Source organism: Nannobrachium achirus (genome assembly GCF_963921795.1).
Source record: "Nannobrachium achirus genome assembly, chromosome: 4".
NCBI classification, from domain to species: domain Eukaryota; kingdom Metazoa; phylum Chordata; class Actinopteri; order Myctophiformes; family Myctophidae; genus Nannobrachium; species Nannobrachium achirus.
The window spans coordinates 30594413-30619412 of record NC_137813.1 but is presented as its reverse complement, the minus strand read 5'-3'; the positions used below and the strand labels follow the sequence as shown (position 1 = coordinate 30619412).

Here is a 25000-nt window from a genome sequence, read left to right as displayed (position 1 = left end):
AAAAACTATGGATGAAGACAGCTCGACTGCCCAATGTCAAACTCAATGTGTCAAGGCCTTTTGTGTAAATTCTCACTTCAAGGCTTAGTTGTGTCCACAATCCACATGCTCCCTACTCTGTGTGAAATGTGTTTTTCAATCCTTTTTAACAAGACATTCCTAACACAATGATTACATAAGTTAATGTCTACTCTGGGCAGTGTTATTGTGTGGTTGTGAATGCATGCTTCTGTGCAGCGCCGTACCCCTAGCTTCCCAGGTGGGGGGGACATATTTGGACCGGCCCACGTTCGGTCTAGGACGACGTGAGCGTTATGTGTGCATTTTCCAGGTAGGTTCTGGTGTACATAACAATGAGTTATTATAGCACGCAGCGCAGCATGTACATACTTGCACACTACACACACACACACACACACACACACACACACACACACACACACACACACACACCCACACACACACACACACACACACACACACACACACACACACACACACACACACATACACACACACACATACACACACACACACACACACAAACTACCAGGACAGTGTTTGTTAGGGTAGAATTATGTATCATAATTCTATGATTTGTGTACGAGGCTCATATGACCATATAAGGATATATTATGAACTGAACTTACAGTATAGGAGACCACATTTTGGTCGGATACTGTAAGCTCAGGCTAATAGATTACAGGTCATAGTAACTTTGGTTGCCATGACTATAATCATGTTTTGGTTTACTTTATACTGTATGTCTAGTGGAAAGTTACCAACACTACGTGTCACTGTCTTCCTTGTTATGATCTGGGAACAAATGAATGAGTCCCACGAAGATCTTACTGTCATAACTGTACTCTTTATATACTGAATGTTAACTTCCATTTTGGGAGAGAGAGAATTAGCAAAGCTACCACTAGGATGGTACGCTCACTGTTTGTCTCCTTGTCTGACTCTCTTCAAATACAGCAATCTAAGATATAGTCCTTTGGCTCGTCTCTGTCTTATTTTGGTTATAGATTTATCCATATTCCATACTTATTTAACTTTAATATTAATTTATCCAACAGTGTTCCATATCAAACAAACAGCCTGTACAATTGTACAGATTTTACAGGTTGTTTGTAATGGAACTTAATAGCAACAACACAGCAGCAGCAGCTGCGCAGCACAGTATCAGCAACTAGACGTTCAATGACACATGCCTACATTTTAAAACACCATAAAGCCACAGAAATAAGCCAATTACAAATGCTTTGCACGGCGGCATCAGCATTAACACATGTTCACTGACAACCTTACCTGATTCGGTCAGATGTGCCTCAGGTTTAGGAACCAAAAACAAAGCATTTTGATGATCCCCTCACGCCTGCCAGCCTGCCCACAGTTCAATATTGTAAATGTAACAATTCCAATAACCCGAGGCAGAAATGCTGCTTTATTATAATCCAACACCGGCAAACATAAACAACAACACATGTGTAGGCCTAGAGTTACTTCCTCTCCCAACTCTCATAGGCTGCATTCATACGAGTGATATACCCTCTCCTTGTCCTTTGAGAATGAAGGGGGCAGGGTGTCATCCATTTCATTCTCTATGGAAGTCACATGGTTTCATGCCTCTTCCAAGCCTCTTCCAAGCCTCTTCCACCAAACCATGTGACTTCCATAGAGAACGAATTGGATGACACCCTCCCCACCTCATTCTCAAAGGACAAGGAGAGGGCAGGTGAATTTACTGTTTGTAGGAAGCCATAGAGTTGTATCACGCAGCCCTCGTCCACGTGGTCCTAGTGCCAGCCATATTTGAGGCTTTTTTTTTTCTCCGCTTACTTCCTCTCCTTTTTTCCCCTTAGAATCTCGCGGCGGCCCAACTGGTGGTTCTCGGCCCACGGGGGAGACGTCCCTGACGTCCCCCATGGTTCCTACGGCCATGCTTCTGTGTGTGCACACAGGCATGTATGAGCTTGGGCATAAGTTAATCTCTTTCTTAGTGCTTGTTCACACGCACAAACATGTGTCTACAGTATGTGCACACATGCGTGTCTGTCTGGGAGGGGTCAGTCTAAGGGCACCCGGCCATCAACAAACTACAGTAGACGGGTCACAGGGAATTAGATCAAACATTCCGTCATTAACATTTAATAGGGTGCATTAGACATCTGAATGGTTGGTTATGATATAACACATGCATGCGAGCATGCATGCACGCACGCACGCACTCGCACGCACGCACGTACGTACGTACGCACTTGCACGCATGCATGCACGCACGCACACACACACACGAAAACTTTGGGAAGGAATTCTTGAGGAAGAAATAAGTTTAAAAAATCTTTTGGGGCATTTTCAAGCGTTATTTAAGTTATACAGGAAATGGCAGGAGACAGTGAAGGACGAAGGAAATGCAGCAAAGGTCCTCGGGTCGGACTTGAACTCAGGTCAGCCGTGCAAGAACTGAGCCTTGTATAGTATGCGCTCTACCAGGTAAGCCAATATAAGGCTCCCTGGAAATGAATAATATCTTATTGCAGAATCTGTGGTATGCATTTTAAGAATGCATTGACTTAGAAGCATGGCATATAAACACTACCATCTCATCATATGACGTTATGCAAAGACTTATATAATATTATGAAAGCTTGAAATATATGTTCAAATGCCCTTCTCCACATCGTTGCTCAGTTAGTGTTGCTGTATCCACCATTATTCTCTCTCAAATGCTGCAAAGCACTCAAGAGGCATAGGGTTGCCAGGCAAAACTTGTGTCTTTAAGATGGAGGGTGACAAAAGGTCATTCCTCCAAACAGATGAAATGTGAACAGAATTTGAACTCCCCGAAAACAGAGGTGGAAGAAGTAAAGTAAAAAGAAAAGTAATCCATTACAAGTAAAAGAAAAAGAAAAAAGTAAAATGCGGAGAAATTTGCTTTTGCAGTAAAATGTATACTGTAAAATGAGTTTGATTCCTCTGACTGAGTATGTATGAATGTATGTGTATGAATACTAAAGCTTCAGTGCATTAAGCAGCATATTATTACCACTGTAGCTTCTTTGAAATACTTTATTCGCAAATTTGGAGTTGGAGCAGAAGGAGACTTGACTGGCCACTTAAGAAACTTGCTTTGCCCTTCAGGTCACAGTGAATGAGAAAGGTCCAGTAGGCATGCTCACTGGTCCCAGACCAGCTGTCTGATCAGCTCTGAGGTGGGGGAAAAGGGGCCCTGAGAATCAATTACGTTAGGGCTGAAGAAATAAATAAATTAATAAAAAACTAAACAGAAAGCAAGCAGGAGAGAGAAAGTGAGACAACAGTAATTAGCTACTGCTGACACCTGCAAGCTTTTTCCTATTAGGACGTGATTAGGGAGAGAAGGAGAGAATTATAGATGAGAGGGATAACAGGAGTGTTGGAAGGGTGTGGGGGGTAGTGTGTGTGTGTGTGGGGGGGGGGGCAGAGATTATTCAGGGAGAAGAAGAGACTGAGGGAGAGCTAGGCAGGATAGAAACGAAGGAAGAAATGGAATAACTTATTTTTCTTGGGCAGTGGGCTGTTCTGGCCGTTCTGCTTCCAGGTATAGATGAGTATGTGCAATGGACTGCTGTTGCCTTTCAGCACACAATGAAGGCAACTCTCAAACTGCACCTTGTTGTGCCAGACACACACATGCAGACGCGCAGGCACACACACACACACACACACACACACACACACACACACACACACACACACACACACACACACACACACACACACACACACACACACACACACTGTACTCACAGATACGTGCGCACACCGCACGCACTGACGCACAATCACTTCCTGAACCCAAACACTTGCCATTACCCTATGTTTAACCTGACCATAAAAATATTAATGCTAATACGATTTGACTGTCTTTTTAATTTAACATGACTGACACACCAAAATATAAATAATCAAATGACCTAATCGAGTGTTCATTTAAATCTGATGGACCCCTAAGGGTATTTTGTGTGGGCCTCACCAGACAAGAAAGGTAAGGTCTTGGAAGTGAGGATCTAATGCTGATGCTACAGTACAAGTGTTCCCGGCCCGGCCTTGTCCGTGGGGGGATGCCCACTGCCCAGAGACAAGAGACGAGACAGAACACTCAGAGAGCAGACGCTGCAGAGCCAGCAGTGGGACGGAGGTAACATAACAGACGATGGCCTCCCAGAGAGGACCACACCGTGCCCTGTAGGGGACCAGAGAGGGAAGCCGCCGACCCGAGTATCGAGGTGTATCCACCGCAGCGCCAAAGCTTTATGCTCTGGCTGTCAGTAAGTCTGACTAAACGATACTCAAGGTCCCAGGAGAGTTAAAAGTACTGTAGAACCGGTGATCTGGCGTCTTCCTTGTCCTCCACAGGTTACCCGGAGCTGCTGGTGTGCTGTTGGAGTGGCGTTGCCTGGTCATTGAAGTCCCCCCTTTTCCTCCATTACCTCACTGTCTGGTTTCGTCTGTTTATCATTTTGTTTTAGTTAGAAGGGCCCTTTTAGATAACATTTAGATATTTGTTTTATTGTTCTCCTGGCTGTTTTTAGATGCCCCTGTAAATAGAGTAATAAACCTTGTTCAACTTTTGATATACATTTGCCTCTGTTTTATTTAAGTTTTTGCCTTTTAATCCAAGTTGTCCTACGAACCCGTGTTGCCTTTTATATTGTCATTTTAAACTGAGGACCAGACCTCATAACAAAAGGTGGCGTAGTCGGCTATTTTTTAAAGTTAAAGCACCTTTGCATTGAAATTTTCTATTTATATTTTTATTGTTGAAATTATAAGTTGATACTACTATTATTGTGTATTTTGGTGTTTTTAACAAGTGCCACATATGCATCCATACACAGCTACGCACATGAATGCACAGACTGACACAAACCATGTATTGTAACATGTTATAATGTAAAACAAAGAAGCGCAGTAGTCCAGGCGTTTCGGGCAATATTTTGATGGAATCGTGCACTTTATGAAAGAAGCATGAAATTTGGCACACAGTTAGAACATGCCATATGGAACATTTTTGGCTATAGGGGCATCGCAGATTTGTCTTGGGAAACTTGTGGGAGCCAATTAAAGTTGGACTCATAGACTTTACTATAGAGTAAAATAATACAAAAATAAATAAATATGCTTTAAGTAGCATGTGAGGGGTCAAACTAGGGTTTTTTCGGGATTCTGAATCCAATGCAAACATTTGTTTTGCAGGAAAAACATTCCTTGGGCTAAAAACGGACCCCATATAACTATGGTTTAGTGATGAGTCATCACTTTTCAAAGTTGTGTGGCGGCCGGTTCTCGGAAAGGAATGTTTTTCGTGCAAAACAAATGCTTGCATTGGATTCAGAATCCCGAAAAACACCTAGTTTGACCCCTCACATGCTACTTAAAGCATATTTCTTTTTTGTATTATTTTTCTGTATAGTAAAGTCTATGAGAGCAACTTTGATTGGCTCCCATGTTTCCCAAGACAAATCTGCGATGCCCCTATAGCCAAAAAATTTCCATATGGCATGTTCTAACTGTGTGCCAAATTTCATGCTTCTTTCATAAAGTGCACGATTTTTGCCTGAAACGCTCTGACTACAGGGGTTGCAAGCCCATTATAACTCAAGGCCGCCACCACACACACACAGACACACACACTGCAAAGAGCGATTCTAACTTAAGTCTGTTTCACTAAGACCCGAGGGCTTAAGTGTTTAATCACTGTAGAATCGTGAGGGACACTTCCCATTTTCTCCAGCTGCTGTTGTGCATGCATGCAGAAGCACAGAGACTTCTCTCATTCGGTGGCTTAACATTTTAAACCTCATACCTGTTTGACCAGTGTGACTTTTCTGTTTTCACTCTACATAAAATATCTTCACACAAAATAACAGATCTACAAGCTTTCCACAGTTTCCCCCATACTAAGGGTTTAAGTGGTTAAGAGTTTCCATCACATCTACAGCAACTGTGAGGCTCTGTCCACTGAGAAGGTCATTTGAGCTCAGGAGTACTTTGGATATCGTGTCCATACTAGTGCTCGCACACAGCGTGATGTTCCAACCTATCAACTATTGAGGTGCTCACTGCTCAAAATGTCCTTTCATCTGCACAAATGGCTATAGCTGAAACAATGTAAACATGGACTCCTCATGGTTGTAGTAATGATTCAACGTCGGTTGTAAATCATAGGGTTGTCTCGTACAATCAAATGATCAAATGACCGGTGCTCCCTACCAAAAGTTGAATTGTTTCCGACTTGAAGCAACCAGGGTTCTTGACCAAGAAGAACGCAGGTCGCCAGGACTCGGGAGTGCTGAAGCACGATGGTCAGCGCTGAGAAGAGGAGCGCACCAGCATGTCTTATACCATAGAAATAAATGGAAGACTGGCGCTGCATGCCAACTCAAAAGGCGTTCTCAGTGGACATGGTGCCTTATGTCAACCTCTGTCAGAGCTGCCAAGATGGCTGGTTGCTGCCACAGGAAGCATTCTAGCATTTCCAGCGTGCTGTTCCTCTGGGTCACCATGTCATCGGGCAGCTTCAGCATCCTTTGCTAATTCTTTATGCGCTTGTGGCTCATGTTAAAATAACGCCTCACTCCACCAAGCAAGTACAGAAAAGTTGGGTTTTAGATCAGACATTCTAAACACGTAGATTCTGTTTCTGTGGGCATTGCCCCCAGACAACCAAGGGCCCATCAACGGACACAAACATACGTTCATGCATGCATGCGTGCGCACACGTTTGCGCATACATACAATACTGTACATTCATACAACAGTGGGCAGCAATATACTGTGATGTGGGAGGGATGTTTCCTGCAGTGAATTGTGGCCGTTTTATAGAGACATGGAAGCAGATTGCTCTGATGTAGAGCCCATTCATCACTGTCACACACATGCGTGCGTGTGCATTGTACACACACACACACACACACACACACACACACACACACACACACACACACACACACACACACACACACACACACACACACACACACACACACACACACACAGACACAGACACAGTCCACCCTTTTCTTTCTCTCCCTAACACAAAACACACTCTCTTGCTCTCTCTGACAGTATGACTCTCCTCTCTCACACGCACGCACGCACGCACGCACGCACGCGCACACGCACACACACACACACACACACACACACACACACACACACACACACACACACACACACACACACACACACACACACAGTGGCCAGAAATATCTCATGCAGTGTGTGCGTCCGTGTCCGTCTGTCTGTTACCAGCTAATCTCCGGCATTGTTGGCCTGGTCGCTGCCAAACTGTGCAGACACACTCCCTGGATGCCAATTCAGAACCTCTACCACACATTTTACTGCACATGGTGTGCTATATTGAATCATGGATGATGTAAGCCAGGGGTCCTCAATAGGCAGACCGTGGTCCGGGCATGAAACCTGGTCGGAATATTGAGAGGTCGGACTTATGATTAGTCCCCCCGATGTGCATGATGTTTGGACAGAATCTATAGGAGTAATGTGTTTTTAAAAAATCTGCCTCCTGGGGGCTGGTATTACATCCTTGGCATAGCCCTAGTCAGAAAGAATTTGTTCAAAACTGGCCTGTAAGAGTAATAAACCAGTTCGCAAATAGCACCATCTTGGATATCGCGCAAAGCATTTTGGGTATGCACAAAGGTCTATGGGATTATTTGGGTCCAATTGCATCCAACTCTAGGAGGCACATCTCAGAGATGCTATTGGGTTTAATAGTCTTGGCGGATGATGATGACCAATTTAGTAATTTAACTGTTCCTCTGTACCTTTACCAATCGTGTAATAACGTGTAATAACCTCTAATATGTCTTACGTATAAAATTCCAAGCCCAAAGATTGTGGAGGTAGTATTAATATGTAGGACATGCACACATCCCTCCTCAGACTGACTTTTCGATTCAGCTCAAGCCCAAGCAGTAATGTAAACTAGAAGTTCAAAAATACAAGCACACATAACTGTGTAAAGCTGAACAAGTTGAAGTTTGAGCGACATTTTGAGCTAAAAAAATGTGGCACTTTAGGGTGCCAAAAAAAAGTAATTGAGGGCAACTATAGTGTGCTCGCTAAAGCGAGCCCACAATTAACTCATAAATAGAAACAGGCACAATGGGAAAACACGTTAAAAAATGTAAGTAAACAGAAGTGTGGCTACAATGTCCGGCCTACATCCTGGCACAAACAGCTCAACGTTTGCTGTCCGGTCGAAATCTGGGGGGGGGAACGTGTTCAAAAATGTCCGGGGCCAAAGTTTGTTGTACGCCAGGACACAGTATGATTGGCTAGTGAGACGCTTGATGAAATTAACTCATGGCACCACTCACTTCACACTAGGTGTGATGTTTTAAATGTCCTTTTCTGCTAAGCAGTGAAAAGTCAAAGCTAAGCAGTCACATATAGGGTCCAGTAGGAGTTATTTATGTTATTGCAAAAGTGAAACAGAAGTGGGGAAATTACATGACATCCATACTTCCTAATCATTTACAGAGCTTCTGAAGAACATAATATTATAGGCAGAAGCATTTGGAACTTGTGGGGACCAAGTTAACACTTCTGTTTCGAGAGACAAGGTCAAATAAGACCTACCTGAGTACATAAACAAGCATATGATCATCATATAACATGGTCTAAAACAGAATACAGACCAGAAAAGACAGACCAAAAAAAGAAATTCGGACCATGCCCCTTGCATAACAAACTGCACTCACTGAAGTGCAAAAGGCTCAGGAAAATGATGAGAGAAATATATTCTCAAAAGAGAAAATCTGCTTTTCGTTCCTATATACTACTTAATAGGCAAAATCCTGTGTGAATCCTGTGATAAACACTCCACAGACAGGTCTTTCCATTCAGAAAACAGTAGGGAAAGAGTTGACACCGGGAAGCCAGATGTCATGCATCCATGTGTACAAAGATTTACTTCTGAACTTCTCATCGCATAGTGAGGACTTCAGAAGCATGTGCAAGTGTACCTAAAGGTCAAGCAAGCTCCAAAGAATGGCATTTCAGAGATTTTTGTTTGGTAAGGGAGCAGCCAAACCTTGGGATGGTGGAGACAGCTGGCACTGATGTATTCACAGTGAAGATCTAGGTGGAAAAATATCAAAAATTGGAACACAGTATTAACAAGGCCCACAAGGTTAGTAACTGAACAATGGCCCTCCAGTTGCACCATTTGCACAAAAGCTAGACCTTGGGTGGGTCATCATAGGGAATGCATGCATAGGGGGTGCTCATAATACCTGTATCATCAACAGAGCACATTACTGCTGGGGATAGTAGTGCTGTGGTTTGGGCGGTTGCTGGGGATAGCCTGCCTGTGTTGGGGCTGCCTGGTAGGGCATGTTGTACTGGTCATAGGCATAGGGGTTGTAGCCCATGGGCAACTGGTAGTAGCTGTTGAAATAGGTGGGATATGGCAGTCCTGGAGGGGAATTGACCATCAGCGGGGCATTGAGTGCTACAGAGGCAGTCTGCGGTGTGATGCTGGGCGGAGGTGGTCTGGCAGGAGGCTGGCCATTGGGCTGGGACTGTTGCTGTGGAACAACTGTGCTGGGCACAGAACTGGTAGTGGTGGCAGAAACGTTGTTGGACAGGGGGCTGGGCTCCCGTGCGATGCTCTGTTGCAGCTCATTGAGCAGGTCTTTCCTTTCTGTCTTGCGAGCAAATACAATGTCACTACATGTATTCTGGAACCTGATCAGTATCTCTGTTAAGCCACTGTAGAACTTGGTGCCTTCGTGCAGAGTGTTGATGATCTCCATAAAGCTGTCGTGGGCAGAGGCCAGCTTCTTCAACACCTCCTCTCTGGCATTGGCCTCCATGTTGGACGGCTTCAGGCTGCTGAACTCTTTGTGGGACGTTTGTACTTCTCCCAGTAGGTACTCTTGTGTGCGGAGGCTGGCCTGAATCCTCTGGTTGGTGGATCCATAGAGTTGGTCGAGTTGGGCCAGTGAAAGCTTCTCTTCGTCGATGGCCCCGTCCTGGGCCAGAGCTGCCAGGAACCTGGATGACATGTCAAGGGTCACAGCCTTGATCTCTCCTTCTAGCACATCTCTCTCCTTACACAGCTCCTCTAGCTGGAAAACCAGGGCACGCAGCACATTCACTACCTCACTGCCCTGCAGGGTCTTGGTGGGGTTGGCAGAGGGGATGGCTGCAATCAACTCATTCTCTGGTTTACACAGCAGGGCTATCATGTCACAGTGGGCATTGTAGCGCTCTCTCACCATTTTATCTGCATGGGTTGCCTTATCCAACATGCTGCGGTAGTTAGATGCGTCTGCACGGAGGGGCTTGTAAAGGTCTCCAGAGGGGGTTCTGTTCCAGCGCTGGCCAAACTTGGCTCTCAGCTCACTGTCTGTGGTCTCTTCTTCATCAAGCATCTTTAGAGACTCGTCCAGGATATCTCTGTTGCATGTCAGTAGTTCAGGCAGGTCTTTGATTAGCTGTTTGATTCGCTGCAGTCCTCCCTGTTTCATGATGGCTCTGGCCTTCTCTACGATGGATTGTGGGATGGAATCTCCAGACAGGTCCTCTAAAGCAGCAGGCAGGTTCAGGTATGCCAACACACTGTTGCAGAGGTTGGTGGCCTCCCTCATGGTTACCACCAGTCTGTTGACGGTCTCAGCCTTTCTCTGGCCAAACATGCTCATTGCCTGATGTACTGCCACAGGAACCATTTTCTCAAACAGGTCTGTGAACTTCTGGCTGAGTGGGAGTGTGATGGTGGTAGGCTTGACCAGCGCTGCCATGCCGATGGGCTCCAGTTCCCTGACCTCAGGCACACGGTCATGGTAGATAAAGTTATTGTCCTTCAAGGCGGCAGTGAGTAGGCGGTTGATCTTGTCACTCAGGTCCTTGACGTTCACATAATCATGATAGCGAGATGCCACCGTCTTCACCAGCTCCGCTGCATGCTGCAGGCGAGCTATCTCCTCTCCAAAATGTTTCTTCTGCTGGGCCAGGATACTCTGATGCAGCTCAGCCTTGGCCTGCATGATGCGGTGCTTAGCCGCCAGCATGGGCAGAACCTCTTTAGGAAGATTCTCTTTGTATTGGCATTGCTTGAACGCATTACCATAGAAGTCTGCTGCCTGATTGGCCAACTTGGCAATGATGGCATCTTTCATTCTATCTGTGGTGGCTTTGAGGAAGACGACCTCCTGAGCCTGGGCCAGCATGATGCTGCTGAGGGTTCCCACGGTCTCAGGGGCTATGTCCACGGTCGGCTCCCTGTTGAGCACTGACAGCACCGTGTCCTTGATGTGACAAAACAATCCGCTGGCCAGCTGGTAGTATTTGTTTGCAGCCTTCAGTCGTTCATCACTGTCCAGGTTCTGCTCGGAAGCAATCTGACTGGCAAGAGCTGCTGCATTAAACAGCACACATGTCTTCTCATATGCCAGACTGGCCAAAGCGAGCTTGACTGAACCTCCAAACAGTGACCCTTTATCGAACGCATCTCTCCATGTGAAGGTTACGCACAGCTGGTTCCCAGAGAAGGGAAACTTGGACTCGATGGCACATAACTGGTCATAGTATCTGAGTAAGATATCCAGGGAGCTCTCGTGTTTGTCCAGTGGCCTCCCCAGCGCATTCTTGCGGAGCCTGTTCAACTCCTCTACGGCGTGGAGGTGCTCCACTTGCTCCTGGCCAGAAGGATACATCGCCATGATAAATGTTGACAGCGGTTTCAACAAGTCCACCTCAGCTGACTTCTTCAATGGGACTGAAATAAACCTAGCCATTGTAGCAGGTAAAAACAATGTCAAGTGGAAAAGACAAGTGCTCCTGTTCAAACAGACAAAAACAAGAGTCTGTCTATGTCTACTTCATCCTGTGACAAAGTTGATGTCTAAAGGTATCTTCGACCCTACACTATGACTTTATAAAGGCTGACCAGAGATCCGGTCTGACATCACTCACAACACAAACCGTTCCCATGCAGAATGTAGCAGAGATGTCATAGTAGTACTAATGTCATAAACTGCCCTCCAAGTACTATGGCAATGGCACTAAGTACTCTGACAACAGGTACAACAGGTACTGCATAACTGAGGGTCTTGTGACGACAACAGGTCTCTTTCCCAACGGGTATTGTTCCCAATGGGCATCAGTCTAGAATCTGTATAAATCCATAAATGTCATCTGCCCATACGTATACAACCGTATGTGTAGCGATGTGGAAAATGGGTTCCCACAAAAATAAAAGAAAAAGAAAAACAATAATTGGCTGTGCCATAAAAAAGCTAGTCCACGCCCACAACTGCAATGCACTCACCCTATAAAGAACCTTCAAAAGCTCCAATACAGTACACCCAGAACAGCGCTGCTAGTATCCTGATGAGAGTGTAGAATATAAGATCATACAAGATCACCAATTGGCCAAACCAAGCTCCGAGCCTTCTATGCAGCTGCCCCCCTGCTGTGGAACTCACACCCAGACCATCTGAGAGCTCCACAGCCTGTTGATGCTTTTAAGAGAGCACAAAAGACTTTCCATTTTAACAATGCATTTGGTTAACTTTTGAAGTTTGAAAAGCCCTGCCTCTTTTCTTTTTGCAAACCGCTCCTATGTTTCACTCTGTCTGTTTTAGTATGGAATGTATTAGATTTAGTACAGATCTCCATGTATGGAGAACTGTGCTCATACACATAAAGTAACTGACGCCACGGACAGTACAGCCCATACAAGGAGATAATGCACTAGTGTCGTGTTTGCACTGCTCACTTTGCACAGGTGCGATTTATTTCCTTCTGTACTATAGCACTATAAGATAAATAATAAATAATAAAATGTATGCCAGGCAAGAGAAGATGGTGGCCAAAGAGGAGGTTTATGGATGGATGTTTGTTCCTTCCATTAGATTGCTAGTTGTATTCCATTTGAATATGAGCACATACCGTAATACAAAGAAGAGCATTATCATAAGTTGAAAATATGAACGTAGAGGGAATTAGCCAATTAGTGTAAAATAACATGACACCGTTGGTTGCGTTTCCTCCTGTCCTCCCCAATGTTTTGAGTCACCAGCCCCCTCTGTACCTGACAATGTTCATTATTGCTATACTCATCACCGGTGTGACTGGATAATTATCTATCTGCTTTCATTGTTGGGAAAAACCTTTGTGGTGTAAATGCACAAACTGACAGGAGAGGCTGCAGTAATGTGACAGAACAAAAACAGGAGATGTTAAGAGACATCCATATTTCTTAGGGTCGATCCATACCGTTATAAGGAGCCTAAATAATTTCGGGTCGGGGCGTCCTCCCGAACCGAAATTAGTTAGGCTCCTTATAACGGTATGAAACGACCCTTATACTAACTAAGAGAGCAATCACCTTGTTCCAGCATATTACGGCAGATACTGTGTGCATGCGTGCGTGCGTGCGTGTGTGCGTGCGTGCGTGCGTGCGTGTGTGCGTGCGTGTGTGTGTGCGTGCGTGCGTGCGTGCGTGCATAGGTGTTTTGGTGTGTGTATAGGCATGCGTGCGTGTTTAAGGTTTTGCCAAAAGAGTGATTGAATTGAAAAATGGGTTTAGGCCACTCAGTATTTGACTCAGAGAATGGAGTTTAATGCTTTAGCGATAGTGAAAAATTGTAATATAAAGAAAAGTACATGTCTGTGGGGCAAGGGCATAAAACATTTTGTAAACATTGTCAGTGTAGCCCAGTCAGTAAAGCAGTACGTTGGCTGTTAATCATAAGGTCTGGGATTGCCACCCAAGCACGCCATCTCAGCACTATGATGCACAACTTGGATAATATATTGTATAGGGCTGGCTGGACATATTTATTGATAGCAATATTGATATTCACTGGGATTTTATCTTTAACTGGTTGTTAACTGGATTTAATCACTTAAACCTTTGTTTATACTTTCTTTCACAAATTAGAAGATGTGCAAGCTCAGAACATCACAATGGGATACATTGCAAGCTTGAAAATGTTTGCTAAATATGTATATATTTTCAAATATCACAATACAATATTATCATCACAACATCTATTGAGGCATAGAGAAATAGAAACAGCACATTACGAGGTGATGAATAAAAGCCAAAATATCTGATATGCGTGTGACCAATGAACCTCTTGTGTAAACGACAAACCTCTTGAATCTCCAACATAATTTGTGTCTCACCTTTTTAAGAGGTGTAGTGTCAGTACTGGAAGTCTGCATGTTGCACTTTGCCTAATTTCAATATCCAAGATCATTTATATTTTGAGCAAAGGCAAGTGTATCTTTCCTGTGTTTCATATTGCGGTTATTGCCATGACAACTGGGAGATCAATAAAGGTTACACACACACACGCACGCACGCACACACACACACACACACACACACACACACACACACACACACACACACACACAGAGTCTTACAGGCAATGATGTGGTATGACAGGGCTGTATTTTTTGCTGTGTTGACTCCCTAGACCCCCCCCCCCCTCTCCCTTTGACATATGATCACAGAGTGGTGTACAGTACATCATGGACATCAGCCACTGCCTCCAGCACTGTTTGCATTTGTTTATTTACAGTATGTGAGTGCACATGCATGCGCACGTGTGCGCGTGGTTATACTCCCTGAGTTCCAAATGAATAAATGAACACATGGGGTCTGGGGATTTTAGTGTGCAGACAAAATCAACAACTTGAGTCTCGAGCGGAGGCGCTGAAGAGAAAGCACACCATCTTATTTTCCACACTTCCTCCTGAAACCATAACAATGAAAAGAAATTCTCCCGAACGTGAACTTTGCCATTGCAGCCTTCCTCATGTATACACAAGAGAATTTAAAGCAGGGACGTGCTGGCCATTGGGAAAAGTGGGACAATTCCCGAACGGCCGGTTCATTCCCTGCCGGTCCAGGCCGGCCATTAGGAAAAAAATTAAAATAAAATGTCTGCCTTCGTTCCATTTTGGGGGCTGGGCGGCCAACAAAGTAAATCGTCACTGTCGGGCAGAAACCTTGTATCTCCAAGTTTCAAATTTGTAATTTTTTTCGCAAAGCAAAGCTCTGCTTCATCACAAGGCCGTCGCACAAAAGTACTGAAAACAGCAGATCTACAAGCACACAACGCCTCGCGGTGAGAGGCGTTGTGTGCTTGTAGATCGACTGTTTTCACTAGTTTAAATCATTTTTAAAATGATAAATACAAAACAAACGGTTTTGGACATACAAGGTTTCCACCCGACAACAACAAAATATAACTCATGTAATTGTCCCACTGGCTTGTCACTTGTCATGATCTGAAATGGCAAATCTTTGAGCAGCAGCAGCAGCGCTATAAAGAGATTTCTCTCTCGCTCTATATAGTGCGCAATGAGGGCCTCTCCAACTCTTTTTCCCAGGCTGAATCAGAGGCCCAGCATGTCCCTGATTTAAAGACAAGTAAAGTAATTGTATAGCACATTTACTGTAAATCACAAAGCAAGTTCTTCTCACCAAATATTAAAAAAAAAAACATTAACCACTTGAGCTCTAGCATGTGGGGGAAATATTTGCTTAAAATAGCAGATCTACAAGCTCACAACATTTCAACACGATGTGAGCTATTTTCGGCAAAGAGATTTGGTGTAGAGGGAAAAAGGGTACACCAAGTACAGTGCCAAACCAGGCCTGCTTTATTAAGTACTTGTACAGTGCCCATTGGGCACCAACCTAGTCAGAAACGATGCCAATAGGGAATGCATGCCATGCCCCTGTTATGCAATATCCGTTATAGGCCTACCCGTCAGAATACCCAATGAGTCCCTTTCGTGCCCATATTTTGAGATCTGCCTCTGTCTATCTACCTGTGTCCTTTGTATGCCCATACCGTATAATGGACATCTCCATATATGTCCGTCTTTGTCCCTTTCATGCCCCTTACTGTATATGGAGATATATTATCAGTATATGGCCATATATGTCATATGGGTATTGTGGTTCTTGAAGGTCCTTGTGCAGCGGTAAACGTCTGTGGAGAATGTGTGGAGTAGTGTTGTGTCGGTCATAAACGAACGGCTCAAATGAACCAGTTCTTTTTGGTGAACGAAATGAACCAGGTCACTTCCTGAAAAGATCTGTTCAATCTGTTCAGTTGCAAATGCGATTTTTGGGGGATTGGCTGAAGAGAGACGGTTCACCGTTCCTCTTTCCTCATTGGGCTAGCCGGAGGGCGGGCTCTCCCTCAGAAACAGGCAGCTTTCCTGATTGGACTGAACAACGTGAGGAGGGCGGGACTGTGTCTGTGGGGGACTGGGGGTGGGTGGGGAGCTTTCAACTCTTTGATGTGGAGAGAGAGTGACTGACTGATTGACTGGCTGTGAACGAAAAGGGGAAAAGGACCATTCGTTTTCTGAATGAAGTACGGTGACCGACTTGTGAAAGGGATATGACTGCCTCTCGCTCCTTGACTGTGACACTCTCTTCAGAAAATACAGTACTTAACATGTCACAATGGAGCATAAATATGCATCCAGCCAGGGTGATTCATATTGTTAATTCGCGCTGTTGACACAGTTTTGTAATCTTTGATAGGTGGTGTGAATGATTTGATCGACGCGCAAACACTCTCATTCTCACGTGTACAAATGCATGTCCATGAATTTGATCAATCACGCACAGGCAGTCTCTGCAATGTGCTTTAGTCTTCTTTGGCTGCAATTACTTTAAGTAAAGTAGAGTATACATGAGCACAGAACATTCAACAATGAATCACTAATTACCATTCACTCGATAGACAGTCTGTCCTCTGACAGAAACAGGCAGAGGAGAAGGGGGAGTCAGTCTGACTGACTGACTGACTGACTGACTGGCTGAGAGAACGAAAGGGGAAGGGATTATCGTTCACTCTGAACGAGAACGAAGTGCTGTGACTGACCGAATTAACAACCCTGAATGATCTGGTTCACTGAATGAAATGAACGATAGTTCCCACCACTAGTGTGGAGAATGTCTGAATAGTGCAAACTGACTTTGGAAAGGGGACTGACCGGGGCACTGCATGCACTCACTCGGGTCATCTGCGATGTGTGTGCCGAATTTAAAGTCGGGTGGTCGAACGGTTCTCGAGATACATGGATTAAAGACGTACGTACATACATATATAAATACATACAGTACCTACTGTACGTACAGAGATTTGGTGCATTTATTGTAAGATAGAGGATGTAAGTGGTTGACACTGTGCAAAAGAAACACATTATAAACTGCATAATTGGGGGCAGAGTTATGAAAGGCACACTTTAACTTCATCCTACTATACTGATTGCCAATTAAATAGTGTTGTACACTGTACACGTTTTTCAGCTGGGGATATGTCATGTCATCTCGTGTGGAGTGTATTTGTGAGGACTAATAAATTAGCTTTAACAGTGCTACTTTAGTCTGTGTGTCTGTGTGTGTGTGTGTGTGTGTGTGTGTGTGTGTGTGTGTGTGTGTGTGTGTGTGTGTGTGTGTGTGTGTGTGTGTGTGTGTGTGTGTGTGTGTGTGTGTGTGTGTTGGCAGACCCTGTTAAGGCCACAACGTCATCTGTGTGTCACTAAATAATGACTCTGTCTGAGTTGCATGCCCTCCAGGTTCTGCTGTCTGCACCTGCACACACACACACACACACACACACACACACACACACACACACACACACACACACACACACACACACACACACACACACACACACACACACACACACACACACACACACACACACACACGCCCTGGCTGCACTGAGGCCATGGTTGGTTGATTTTTAAATGTCAGATGACTTCACTCCTGAAACAATATTTGTTGAGCTCAGTCATCTGCCGACCTCCTCTCTCTCTCTCTCTCTCTCTCTCTCTCTCTCTCTCTCTCTCTCTCTCTCTCTCTCTCTCTCTCTCTATCTGGCAGGTGGGACAAAACGTAAACCTGCCCTTGGAAGGCTCTGGCGTCTATACATAGGTATTTATTTTGGTTCACATTTACAGTACCTGAGAGCAGAGAGGATCTAATCTAAATGTTTTCAAGAGTTACTGCGTCCACAGATAACACTGAAGTCTATGAAATATCTATAGATCGGATGTTCAGATGGTAACAGAATATGATTAGCCAGAGTCTTTGGCTTTCAGAATGATGGTGAGGTTCCGGGCCGTTGGAAGTCACCTATCTTTCCCAGCTACACTTCTAATCTAGTTATTTTCCCATTTCATTTCCATTTGCTGAACGTATTCCTTCCCCTTGACAAACACACACATACACACACCTATAGTCATTAATAATAATAGTCATATTTTGCTGCTCGTGGGGAAACTTATTTCCATCTAAAACAGGATGGATGAAAGGGAGGGAGAACTCAGAGATGGATGGAGGGAGGGAGAAATAGATGAAGGGAGGATAGAGATAGATGAAGCAGTTAGACGGTCCCGGAGAAGACATTCAGTCAATATCAAGGCTGGAAGTGGTGGAATTTCACAAAGCACTAAGCTAGACCATCTTAAACTACTAAACTGAGTCAAACGACAGCCTAATTGAACCAAGCCTAACCACTTGCAGACTCAGATCATAACAGACAGAAGTGGTGAGGGCCGCAATAGAAACTGCTACAAAACAAACAGGATTGAAACAAACCAAACCAGAATGAAATAAACTCATCCGAAACAAACATAACCTTACCAAACTATACCAAAACAAACCTAAACGTAACAAAACTGGATCAAACCAAACTAAAACTAAAGAAAACAGATCAAAACAAACTAAACCAAATCAAACTAAGGCTAAGTATAATTGACCAAATTAAAAAAACTGTAGATCAAGCCACAGCCAAAATTAGACCAAACCAAATTAAACTACTGTAGATCAAGCCACAGCCAAAAAATACTGGGCTCACACGACAGATTTTGAAATTTGGTTGCAGATTATAACATTCTCTTCTCTATAATTTAAACATGCACACAATGCAACACTCGCATGATCTCATGCAGAAGCAGATGTAAACATTTGGAATGGTGTTAATGGATGGATGGAATGGTTGTGATTTCTGGGAAGACACGGACACTATCGACAAGCCTCAGCTGTCCAACGCAACCATGATAGGTTGTAGCATATACCAGTACTAGCATTCACTTCACGTCTCTCTCTCCTTGTAGACTTGTCTCTATGATGGCTGCACGCTACTCCCGCCATCCCACTCGTACCGTAGTGATGTAATCATCCAGAAAAATATGAAACATGTTTGATAATTAATTAATTCATTTTTGGGGCAGGCTGATCGTCTGTGACTGTGAGCAAATCAGGACGCTTAAAATTGGATCTGTGAAACTCTCACACTGACTACAGCAGTGGTTCCCAAACTTTTTAGCTCAAGGTCTAAATTAAGATAAATTATATATTTGCCCAGGAACCAAACTAGTGAAAATAGCAGATCTACAAGCTCGCAACTGCAGCGCTTGTAGATCTTTTTCTGAATTAATGGCTGGGGATAGTTTAATATTGACTCAGCAGTGGCTTTTACAAATGGCTTTCATCACTGGTCCATTTGGTTCCTATGGTATACTCTCAGAGTTAAAGTATTTTACTGGGTGTAGCAGTGAACAGAGCCATATTAACCAGGCAAGCCAATGCTGTTATCACCACTAATGACTCCATTTATGACTTCCATGATCACATGTGCGCTGGTTCACAACTTCAGACTTGAAGTGTGTCAGTAGATTCTTTATTGTATGCAAGAACTTAATTTCAGCAGTGCAGCATTGCAAAGTGTCGGCTGGCTTCAATGTACTATAGTGGTTGTTTAAATGAACAGAACACATTGTTGTCATCATCCTAGATCACACCTTGCTGCTCCATGTGGTATCATAATTAATTAGAATGCATCAAGTGCCTTCAAACTGCTTCGTTGCGTGTGTGTGTGTGTGTGTGTGTGTGTGTGTGTGTGTGTGTGTGTGTGTGTGTGTGTGTGTGTGTGTGTGTGTGTGTGTGTGTGTGATGCGTATCTATGCACACAATATGGTGGGTGCGTGCATCTGCACGCGCGTGTGTGCGTGTGTGTGTGTGTGTGTGTGTGTGTGTGTGTGTGTGTGTGTGTGTGTGTGTGTGTGTGTGTGTGTGTGCGTGCATGTGTGTGGTGCTAAATGTCACTCTGCTGTCTGTTTGAGAGGTCGCGGGCCATTACAACATCACACCCGAGAAGACGATGGGGTAAAACTGACAAATGAAGCTATCCGTCTTCTTCTCACACACACACACACACACACACACACACACACACACACACACACACACACACACACACACACACACACACACACACACACACACACACACACACACACACACACACACACACACACACACACACACACACGGCCAGCCTCGTAAGTCACTGACCTGATGGAAGCCTAGTCAGAAGAAGTAACCAGCTGGAAAAGTGACCCTCTGTCTAATGGAGTGGTAGAAAGCATAGAAGGACAGACAGAGAGAGAGAGAGAGAGAGAGACAGAGAGAGAGAGAGAGAGAGAGAGAGAGAGAGAGAGAGAGAGAGAGAGAGATGGGTGGATACAGAGATTAGGGCTGCAATTGCTATTTTGATTATTGCGACCATAAGTCACATTTAGTATGAAAACCTGCAGGTCATGTGCGTGTGTCACGCCTCATGTCACGCTCCATACAGTATATGGCCAAGATCCCTGATGTCATCAATATTAAGCCCATATCTGGGAATGCCTGTATATGGACATATTGTGTCAGTCTCATGATAACAAGTATGGTTGTCGCAACGCGAGTCACACTTAAAAATTAATTCCGTCGTGGTTAGCTAATCAGCCTCTAGTTTGTCTTCTTTTGTATTTTTTATTTTTTTTGCCAGCGATCACCTCTTCCCGTTCGGCACAGTTTTTATAATGATATATTAAATGATTATTCTGATAAGCCCCATTCTATACATACAATGATGTTGTGCAAAAATATCAAAAACAGGGGATCTACAAGCTCACAACATGTTACATTGTTACGCATTGTGTGATCTACTTGGTGCACTCCATGCTGCCCAGGATGCCTCCCACTCTGCAGTCCTGATTCTTCTGGATCTATCAGCGGCATTCGACACAGTGAATCATCAGCTGCTCCTGGACACCCTTGCTGACCTAGGCATCACCGGGACAGCACTAAAGTGGTTCTCCTCCTACCTGTCGGACCGGACCTACCAGGTCTCATGGAAAGATTTGCTTTCATCCCCCCGAACCCTCCAAACGGGAGTCCCCCAGGAATCAGTACTTGGCCCTCTCCTTTTCTCCCTGTACACTAAATCCCTTGCTGCTGTCATCTCTGCTCACAATCTATCCTATCACTGCTATGCTGATGACACTCAACTGTTTTTGTCCTTCCCCCCTTCTGCCACCCAGGTGGAAGAACGCATTGCTGCATGTCTGGTCGACATCTCACAGTGGATGTCAGCCCACCACCTCAAGCTGAACCTGGACAAGACGGAGCTACTCTTCTTCCCAGCTAAGTCTTGCCCCAAGCAATATCTCACTATTTCCATAGATAATGCATTGGTGACTTCGGTTCCAACTGCTAGAAACCTTGGTGTGGTCCTGGACAGCCAGCTATCATTCAAGGCACACATTGCATCAGTCACCCGGTCCTGTAGGTTCACACTCTATAACATCCGTAGGGTCAGACCCTTCCTCACCCAGGAGGCAGCCCAGCTCCTCATCCAGACATCTGTCATATCAAAACTTGACTATTGTAACTCTCTCCTCACTGGTCTCCCGGCATGTGCACTTAAACCTCTCCAACTGATCCAGAATGCCGCGGCACGACTGGTCTTCAACCAGCCTAAGTTCTCACATGTCTCCCCCCTTCTCCGCTCCCTCCACTGGCTCCCGGTTGCGGCCCGCACTGAATACAAAACACTGATGCTGACCTTCAAAGCAGCCAAAGGTATGGCTCCTCCATACCTCCAAAACCTGATCAACCCCTACACCCCCACCCGTTCACTTAGATCAGCCAACACAGGGATGCCGACAGAACCCTCGCTAAAAACCCCAGGGCAAAAATCCACTCGTCCGAGACAGTTTGCCCTCCTGGCCCCCAAGTTGTGGAATAAACTCCCTGTCGCACTTAGAACAACGGACTTACTCGCTAGCTTTCGCCGTGGACTGAAGACTCACCTTTTCAGACTCCACCTAAACCCTTAGCACTACTGAAACACTCAATGACCATACATGAAGCTAGTTAGCTTCATGTATGGTCTTTACTGATTATATTGTTTTTCTATATTCATATGCATTTGTTATACTAGCCCTTACCCGTTGAGCTCCAAAATGATGTGCAGTGTGTGGGTTATGGGATGTGCACTGTGCACAGTGCACACAGTATATGAGGGATGGAAAGTAACTTTGCATGATGTAGGAGCATCAATGTAAGAAACCCGTTTCGTTTAATGGCTACAGAGATACTGTCCCCTAACCCCCCAGCCCGCCCGCCCACCCGCCTGCACACACACCCGCCTGCCTGCCTGCCTGCCTGCCTGCACGCACACACACACACACACACACACACACACACACACACACACACACACACACACACACACACACACACACACACACACACACACACACACACACACACACACACACACACACACACACACACACACACACACACAGTTAAACATTTTGCCTCATGCTAGATGCAGAATAGATAGTAGATACACCATAAAAATGCTAATATACAGCATATGATTTGTGAAAGTGACAAACGGGCTTCACAGTTATGTCAGGTGTGTTCATATGCTAATGGTGATGCGATTTCAGATCAATTGCTCCAGCCACTGAGGAGAAACGCTGTTTCAGACAGACAGACAGACAGACACTCAGACATTCGCAAAATTATAGTATAGATTGATGTTGATGTACTGACATATTATCTTGTTTATTATAGTGATGTTTCATCTGCTTAAGTCGATTTGGATTAAAAGCGTCTGCTAAATGCCTAAACTGTGCACACTGACTGAGTAGTACAGTCTGAATACCAGAACACACTCATCAAATAGAATAGTACCGTCTGGATTTACCAGACTACCTGACTGATTAAGTTCACAATACAGCCTCCATCTGGTATCGCTCAGAGATTAGAGCTGACACGAACCAAGCCCAGTTGGAACCAATCAGCAGCAGCTACGGGTGGGATCTTGGCAGGAGAGGGTGTGACACCATCGAGAAGCGCCTGTTGCACTGTACTGTAGTTCTTTAAACCACAAACAAGTTGGTGCTTCTCTGGTGCCGCTACTCTGTGACTGCGACAGAGGGAGAGAGAGAGACTGAGTAACAGAGTGTTTCTACATTGCAGTGTTGACACTTTTACTTAAAGGCCCGCTGACACGCCCCAAAATTATAATAGTATGATACAGTAGGTCACGCGGTCTCTCTAAAAACGCTCTGAAATAGTCTGAAACTCATGTCACAGTGTAATCTGCCCCTCGCCCCCCAACAACAGCTGACCAGTACAGTAAGTATAAGTACAGTCAATTAATTTGATTGGCTTATAATTGCGCATTCTCACAATGACATCATAAACATATTAACTAATATTTTAAGATTACTTTTTAAAGTGACAGTACCCCTTTAGATGACAGTCCTACTTTAAGAAAATATTTGAGTACTTTTTTCCACCACTGGTACTCAGAGATATGTACATCAGAAAGAGGAAGAAAGATTGAGAGGGATGGAGAAAGAGCGAGAGACAGACAGACAGACAGACAGACAGACAGACAGACAGACAGACAGACAGACAGACAGACAGACAGATAGATACAGCAGGGAGAAAGAGGGACGGAGAGAGAAAGAGGGGGACAGAAAGGTATAGCAGGAGGGAGAGAGGGATAGAGAGAGGGAGACAGAGTGGCAGATGGAGAGCGATAGAGGAACAGGAGCTATAGATAGAATGTCCTTGTCATGAGTGCTTACTTTTTCTCCAATTAGTAAAACATGGACCGACCACCTGTTATCATTGACAGCTGAGAGGTGTGTGTGTGTGTGTGTGTGTGTGTGTGTGTGTGTGTGTGTGTGTGTGTGTGTGTGTGTGTGTGTGTGTGTGTGTGTGTGTGTGTGTGTGTGTGTGTGTATAGAGAGAGAGAGATATAGGTATATAGCCTATATGTATGTATGCAGACCTCAGCAACTCGTCAGATAAAATCTCAGTAGGTTAGAACAAAGAAGGGCTGACTAAAATAGATCCTTATTCCCTCAACTGACTGCTGACAGTAGCGGTTAATATTTCATTATTTTATCGTTTCTTTTAACATTGTCGATGTTCTGCGTTCACTCGTTACTGTGTGTGTGTGTGTGTGTGTGTGTGTGTGTGTGTGTGTGTGTGTATGTGTGTGTGTGTGTGTGTGTGTGTGTGTGTGTGTGTGTGTGTGTGTGTGTATGCGTGTGTGCGGGTTTGAGCTGTAGGTTCATGCGTATAGTGTACATGGAGAGGTGAATTAAAGATGGTAAACAAAGCAACAGGAGGGAGAGGGACTCTACGGAGAGGAGGAGAGCATGAGAAAGGAAGGGAAAAGGTAGATAATGGGAAGGGAGAGATGTTTGTCCTGTCAGCACTCTGGCTGCCATCAGCTCCATTCACCTTGGCATAGAACACGCACGCACGCACGCACGCACGCGCACACACAGAGGTCACCTTCCCTCAGGTAAAGTGGCAATCTTAACATGTCCACTGCTGTTTAGATGCAGCGCCGGCCTGCCTGTGTGCGTGCCACACAGACACACACATCTGCATGTTTGTCTAAGAAGGCGACCGAAACACTGAAATGTTCCTTTCTCTCCTTTTGTTTGTCTGCATATTGTCTTTTTTTTTTTTTTCTTTCTTTCTTTCTTTCTTTCTTTCTTGGTTTCTTTGTAATCTGACTTCATGTGTGTTTTCTCGTTTTTTGTGTAGTTAAAGAGCAGA

At 44.6% G+C, this 25000-nt stretch overlaps 1 protein-coding gene across 1 annotated transcript; it reads right to left on the bottom strand.

The window, feature by feature from the left end:
- Positions 1-9329: 9329 nt before the first annotated feature.
- Positions 9330-11816, bottom strand: LOC308282822 (programmed cell death 6-interacting protein-like; the record flags this gene model as incomplete). The annotated part of the gene is made up of 1 exon (XM_080723208.1): positions 9330-11816. The coding sequence occupies one exon, from the start codon at positions 11814-11816 to the stop codon at positions 9330-9332; it is 2487 nt and encodes an 828-aa protein (XP_080579334.1).
- Between the last annotated feature and the right edge of the window lie 13184 nt (positions 11817-25000).